The sequence below is a fragment of the Drosophila subobscura genome, chromosome E, assembly GCF_008121235.1.
Source record: "Drosophila subobscura isolate 14011-0131.10 chromosome E, UCBerk_Dsub_1.0, whole genome shotgun sequence".
In the NCBI taxonomy this organism is placed as follows: domain Eukaryota; kingdom Metazoa; phylum Arthropoda; class Insecta; order Diptera; family Drosophilidae; genus Drosophila; species Drosophila subobscura.
The window spans coordinates 8,901,293-8,908,251 of record NC_048531.1 but is presented as its reverse complement, the minus strand read 5'-3'; the positions used below and the strand labels follow the sequence as shown (position 1 = coordinate 8,908,251).

The 6,959-nt window shown below is 48.3% G+C and overlaps 2 protein-coding genes across 3 annotated transcripts; one reads left to right on the top strand and one right to left on the bottom strand.

The window, feature by feature from the left end:
- Positions 1 to 2,224: 2,224 nt before the first annotated feature.
- Positions 2,225 to 3,199, bottom strand: LOC117890766. 2 transcript variants are annotated; one of them, XM_034795833.1, is made up of 2 exons: positions 3,073 to 3,199; positions 2,225 to 3,008 (listed from the first exon to the last, which is right to left on the bottom strand). In XM_034795833.1, the coding sequence occupies exons 1-2, from the start codon at positions 3,148 to 3,150 to the stop codon at positions 2,235 to 2,237; spliced, it is 852 nt and encodes a 283-aa protein (XP_034651724.1). In that variant the 5' UTR covers positions 3,151 to 3,199; the 3' UTR covers positions 2,225 to 2,234. The 2 variants fall into 2 exon arrangements, with proteins under 2 accessions (XP_034651724.1, XP_034651723.1); XM_034795832.1 differs by having other exon boundaries at positions 2,225 to 3,011; positions 3,073 to 3,185.
- Positions 3,200 to 3,371: 172 nt separating this feature from the next.
- On the top strand, positions 3,372 to 3,962 carry LOC117890794. The gene is made up of 2 exons (XM_034795870.1): positions 3,372 to 3,646; positions 3,700 to 3,962. Exons 1-2 carry the CDS (start codon positions 3,435 to 3,437, stop codon positions 3,803 to 3,805), a joined length of 318 nt encoding a protein of 105 aa, XP_034651761.1. The 5' UTR covers positions 3,372 to 3,434; the 3' UTR covers positions 3,806 to 3,962.
- Positions 3,963 to 6,959: the final 2,997 nt, after the last annotated feature.

Here is a 6,959-nt window from a genome sequence, read left to right as displayed (position 1 = left end):
TCCCGAATGCTGTTATATGTGCACTGCGTACATAGATTGTTGATTTAATAATAAAAGCAGCTGTTTGCCCGATATAAACCGTCAACGTACAACTGGCCCTGCACCCAAGCCACCTGCTTCTAAGCTTGCCCTGGCCCATCGCTGTGAATCAACTAAGAATTTGCTATAAAAGTAAACGCCAGCGACAGTCATCGACTAGTCTTTCATCATGGCTATCCTGCAGTGCATTATCATTCTAATGATGGCCGTGTCCGGCACACACTCATTGGTGGCATGGAGCAAGTCTTCAGATAACGCTGGGGGCTGCGCTCTGCCGGATGGTCGCAAGATCAGTTTTCAGCAAGTTGTCCGTCACCCAGAAATGTGTGGCAACTATGTGTGCTGGGGTGAAGACGGAACGACTGCGTTAAATTAGTAAGTGAAGCAAACTGTTACCCGAATTTCAAATGAATCAGAAATGTGCTTGCTGGCAGTTGCCAAGCCCCAGTTCCGTTCCAGGAGTGCGACGAAACTGGCATTCATACGTTAGCCACCTTCCCCGACTGCTGTTGGCAATGCGTCGCGTACACTAGCTGTTGACTTTTAAGTATTATTATTACTACATATTTATCTTCAAATATGCATTGCTCTTCAAATATAGTTTTAGAGTACAGGCTTCTTGGGGGCCTTCTCTTTTCCTGCTTTTCCTGCATCGCCCCCCTTGCTGCAGTCCTTCTCCTTCACGCAAATCCAACAGCAATCGGGATAATCGATATCTGTGCTCACGCCAGTGCCACTGCACTCTGCGAATGTGGCTGGGATTTGGCAGCTAAACACATGAAAAAGGATTACAAAGGATCACCGAATGTCGGGGCTGGATACTTGCTAGTGGATGAGGCCGTGCCCGTCTTTGCTGTTGCAAAAGAAAATGCCGCAAACTTTATCGTCTTGCACCGAGCCGCCCGGCTTAAGGTCCCCCTTTGGGGTCTTGCAGCCTTTGCCATCTGAAATAGTTCGAGTATCACCTATTGAGAGAGCAGAAAAGGGCAGCAGGGAAGTGATTTACCTGCACTCTTGCCCCAATTGTCTTTGTGCACCAGTGTATAAGCCAGGGGCATGAGCCCAATCATGATTAGCAGCAGAAAGTATTTCATTTTGGGCAACCAATTTATGGAAGAACCGATGCAGCCAGTGGAAATCGTTCGATTGCGAGTACCTTTGCTGTTTGGGCCCTTTTATATGCCCCAAACAACTACACCTGATTCGAGGTACATCTGGAAAACAACTCAAGGCAGCTAGGAGCTAGGAGTAATCGATGCCCATGCAAGATGAAACCCGTTTATTGGGCCATGATTAATCATTTCACATGGAAAACAATAATTGAATGTGCAACTCTAAATGGGCTCCGTGGTCGCTTCTTGTTCGTTTTTGGCACAGTTCACCTCCCTCACGCAAAGCCAACAGCAATCGGGCCAGTCCGCTGTAGTCTTAACGCCGTTTCCATCGCAGGCCGCAAAGCCGACTGGTTTTTGGCAGCTGCATTATAAGTTTATTCCCGTGATTGAGTTTTAAATTATGTGTGAATGATGGGTAATACTTGCTAGTGTATGAGGGCATCGCCTTTATCGTTCTGGCATGCAAAGACGCCGCAAAAATTTGGGTCCTTTGCCGTTTCGTCTACTTTCAAATCGCCACCTGGACCCTTGCAGCCTTCCTCTGAGCAAAAATCAATAAAAATAATCAACTGAATGAGGAATGGGAAGATTGGAGTGCATTACGTGCGCCTGCTTCCAGCTTGAAATAGTGCACCAGAGCATCGGCCTGGGAAGCGACCAGCAGCCCAATTAGTATTCGTATCAAAGTGCGGGTATAATTCATGTTTAATTTTGCTTTGGAACTGCCGATGTTAACCTGCTGGATTGAGCCCTTTATAGTAATTCTTTCCCCTGATCCCTCCTCATGGCTAAACCCACGAATTTCGCGGAAAGTTCTCCATGCTCCGCACATGCGAAAGTGTTCTTCTAGGGAAATTTCTGTGCGCTTTTCGTGTGTAATTTCAGACTCGATTGCAAGTGCACAACTGCAGCTGATTCTAGAGTTTCCTCTGGCACCAAAAACCTAGCAGCCTGAGCTGTTCTTGGTGCAAAAGTATTGAAGGAATCATTTAATGTTGAAATAAAAGAATCATCTACAAAATATATGATGTACGATTGGCATTGGGTTTGTGTGTTTTGCTGGCCTCCGCCTCAGCTCCATTATTGACTGCTGACGGGGGATTCGATATTATTGGAAGCCTTCTGCCTGGCATCGACGGCTGCACAGGCAGCCTTGTAGGCGGCCTGTTTGGTCTTCTCGTAGTCCTCGTGGGCGCCCTGCAACTGCTTCCGGAGCAGTGTAATCCGGTTCTGAGCAGCCTCGAGCAGCTGTGTCTTGGAGGACATCTCCTGCTGGACGCCCATGGCCACTGTCTGGATGTTGGCCAGGTTCTGCTCGAAGGTTTTGTGCAGCTCGCTGAATGCCTGGAACTGTTGGCTGGCCAAACGGGCGGCATCCATGGCCGCCTTCATGTTGATCTCTGTGCCCTGCAGCGCATTGGTTTCCTGCTCGATCACGGCGCTGGCCTCGTTCACCTCCTGCTCCAGCTGATCGACCATCATCTGCTTGCCCATGAGAGCCGCCTCTGCGGCCTTGGCCGACTGGAATGCCTTCTCGGCCAGCTCCAGCTTGATGTGCTGCGCCGCGGCCTGTCCTGCTGCCCCCTGCGCCTCGTTGGCCGCCTTTGCGTCCTGCGCCGCCTGTATGGCTATGGCAGAAGACTTCTCCTTGGGATCGCCGGGCTTGAAGATCTCCTTGACATTGCAGCCCGATGGAGATTCGACGCACTGCTTGCCAACTCCACTGCCGGGGGCTTCCTCACCAGCCAGACTAGAATCTCCTTCTGCTCCTCCTGCCGCCGTGCTGATGGGTGCAAAGTCCTCGAGCAAATGCTGTGGCCTGGCCATTCGCTTACGCACTGCTCGATGTCGCTGCTGCTGTAAGAAGGGGCGGTAAGTGGGTGGCTGCATGCCGCAATTAGGATACGCATACCCCTACCTTCCCCTGTCGATAGCCAGCCGCACACGAGAGCAGCAGCGGCAGGTAGAAGAAAATCAAGAAATTTCGCGCTTGCATGAATTAATCTGGGAATGCTCAGAGCTCAGAGTCCTTACAGGGTTCTAAACAAACAGTTGAGTAGTTAGCAAAAGTCGCCTGGATGGGCTTTCAACACAGTTTTCTAGAACAGTTCGGAACTGCCATTCGCATGAAGCAAGCTGTCAGAGGAAACCCATTTGGGGCTACCGAGAAGCCAGCGATTTTCATTTGAATCGCATGTCAGCTTCCACCTGCTGCTGCTAATTTGAATATTGGACTATAAAAGCCAGAGTCAGTGCATTGTCTGACTAGAAACTGGCATTATGGCTACTTGGCGGTACCCACTACTCAGCCTGCTGGTGCTCCTTGTCGGGGCCAAGTCGTTGGTTCACTATAAAAAATTCCCTGGCGATGCCGTTGCAGAGACCTGCACAGGCCCTGCTGGAGCCATTCAAAAGTACGAGTACCAGCAGCACAAAGACTTTTGTGGCATCGTCTACTGCATGTCCGGGAATGGCGATACTCTGATACATTAGTGAGTTTAGCTGCCTGCTCTCTATTCCATTGCATAATTATGCTTTTACTTAGCTGCCAGCTACCAGCGACGTTCGCCGCGTGCGAAGAGTCTGGCGTGAACACGCAGGACAAATTTCCCCAATGCTGTTGGACCTGCGTCAAGTATAAAACATGCTAAACTCTGGCTTACTATCCTTCAAAGCAATTCGATTTTATATCTTTCTGCATTTGCACTCTGAGAGCGTATCTCAGAGATGCTGGCTGCTGGCTGCTGGCATTCTAAAGTGTCTGCAAGTGATGAGCACGCGGCATTTGCGGCCCTCGTACAGGCCATACAAATAAAACATATAGAATACGACTAAGGCAAAACGAGAATAAACATACCATATATTGTGCACAGAGATCGAGTGCGAGTGGCTACAAAAATGCCAACTATGCCACAAGTAAATGCTAAAAACTAAAAGCGAACCGCCGCGCCGCGCCGCGCTGCGCCGGCTACAACTGACGGCTAGACAGACGTGCAAGTGGACAGAAAAAATAAAGAATAGTTCTTGGGGGCGCCATTTAAGAGACGATCGGCAGGGCAGGGCAGTGCAGGGAGCAGCGCAGGGAGCAGCGCGGGAACGCGGCCAATTCTCAGTCGGCCATCGCTAAAGCGAAAATGTCAAAATGTTAAAAGTTAAATGAAAAGGAGGATAACACGAGCAGAGGCGCGGCAGTGCAAGTGAATGAATCGAATCCCTCATGGATCCTACCAAGTATTACCTCATAGATCTTAAGCAACAGAGAGATCTTTGTGTTCAGTGAACTTTCTGAACTTTTGTGACTACTTTAGCCATTGCATTTTGTAGCTCAAAGTTCAGAGGGGTTCAAGAATAGATTTCATTCGATTCATGCACTCAGAACCTGACTATCATCGGTACACACAAGTCAGTGCTGTGCTGGCTGGAATGGGGTAGTGTACCCCCAGATTAAAAGGTTCCACTGTACACAGTCGACCGACTGATAGCCCGAGTCCCTCTGGTCGATTGCATTGTGTAAGTGTGTTTGAGAGCATCTGCAAGTGTGTCAAATGGCACATAAACGTTTGAAAAATAAAATATGAAATAAGATTCACTCACTTGCATTTGGACGACCGATAACCCCACGTGGCCCGCCCAAAGAAAATCTTCTCGCCGAACTGATTATCGACTCACTGACTGACTGCCTCTCTCTGTCCACAGACAGTCTTCGTGCACCACCATGAAAATGTATTTTTAATGCCCTTATTAAAATAGAACATCGATTTGTGATTGCTGGATTTTGAAAATTGAAATTTTGCTTATCAGCCGCAGGCCCGGGCCCCAGGCCAAGACCAACTCCAGCTCCAGATCGTAGACAACAGCAGCAGCAGCGGCAGCGGCAGCGGCAGCAGCAGCAGCAGCGATAAGGCAACTGTTGCTGCGAGCGATAATGTGTCAGAGGTCAGATATGCGAGCCCTTACGAACCCACTATCGGCTGTCAAAAAAATAGACGATGACATGGCCTGATTAGCTTTAATCGGGAGTAAAGTTCATCCCTACATTACTCGTATGATTCGTGTGGACTGGATTCATTTAATCGAAACAAATGGGATTAGTTTTGGACGTTTATGTCTATTTAGCTGTGGATGTTTCGATGGAAACGGAAGATTTGGACAAGGTTTTTTCAGTGGAAAATTACCGATACTATTAATACGATGTTGTAATTCCACGTACTTAATCGTTATATATAGAAACCAGAAGCCAATAGTCGAAGGGAGTACAACTTATGCATGAATTCAATGCATCCCAAACCGCTCGCTGGGGTGAGTGAAAATAAGGTTTGAAGGCCGACGCTTTTAATTCCCTTACAGCTGGAGTGTTCCATCCCATGCGTTACTGCTGCTTCCTTCTGTGACCAAAAGTGTTATACCCTCTGAAATGCTCTAATAAGTGGCCGCAAAAGGAGCGCACGCTGCACACGCATAGGGGTCGAGAGCGAGAAATGCCGCTGGCTGGCCATAAATGAGTAATTGCTGACAATATGTGTATGTCCAGGGTCCAGTGACCAGTGGACGGACGGACCAGTGGGGAGCAGTAGCCTTGGCTTGGCGTTGCGCCCGCTGTGCTGGCTTCTGTATGCGAGATGTCTATGATGGGGTCCAAGTACCATTTTTAGACAGAACAAGAACCCAAACAAGAACAGTATTCAAAAGGAAAGGTGGTCTCAGTAGCCGAGTCTTTAGATACCCTTTAGATACACCAGAAATAAACAAAACATTCGTCAAGAGGAAATGAGTAGGCTCTTGCGAAAGTTAGGGTATGTGCCGGGTAAAAATGTCCATGCCAGGTATTCAATTACATACATTGCAATGGCATTGCACCGCACCGCAGCGCACCACCTTCCTATACACAGACAAACCAAGCCAAGCCAAGCCAAACCAAAGAAAAGTTCTGCAGAAAAATACTCAGAGTTATGGAGTTTTTGAAGTCGGCTTCCGGGTAAAGATGCCAATGCCACCAACTCCAGCTCTCCCAAACTCGAATGTCTCTCTCTCTAACGGTTTGGGCATTGCGTTAATGATACTTGTTTGTATCTCTCCATCTGTCTATGTCTCTGTCTCTCTGTCTCTTCAACATACATACGTATGTAAACATGCATGTGTGTATGTGCATATGGCTCTGCGATGCGCACACGCCTCTTGTTGACAAACTCACTTAACAAACAGTAATTTTTCTCGCTTCATTGGGCGTCTTGTCTACGGGTTAAGAGAAGCCTGTAAAGCGAGCATGCTTGCGGTTTGTTGGCCGTCTCAAGTCTGGACTGCCTCTGCTGACGTTTAAAAAAATAAATAGCAAATGCATTGTGGCAAAGCCGCAGCAGGGGCACGACCACCACTTGTACTTGGTGTTTCCATTGTCGCTGGCCGATAGAATCGATGTTTGACTTGCTCTAAAGAACGACGATCGTTGGTTACGGTTAAAGCATTGAATTTGTTGTTCCAAAATGTCGAATGGCAGCTTTGCTAACTTACTGTATAACAGTTGAGGAATTCCCAGAGAGCGCAGCGTTCCATTTCCAATACTCACACTCCTCTCTCTCTCTCTCTTCAGGTGACTGCAGGGGGGAGCGCAAACTTCTGATGCAGCTGCTGGCACGGGTGGGATTTGATCTCCCAGACATTTTGTGTACGGGAATGCATGGGAATGCTTGGGAATGCAAGGGAATGCATGGGAGGCAGGGAGGGAGAGTGAGTGTTGGCGGGTGACAAAAGAGAAAATTACATGCAAGCTGCGACACATTAGGCGCGACGCGACAATAATATTTCTAT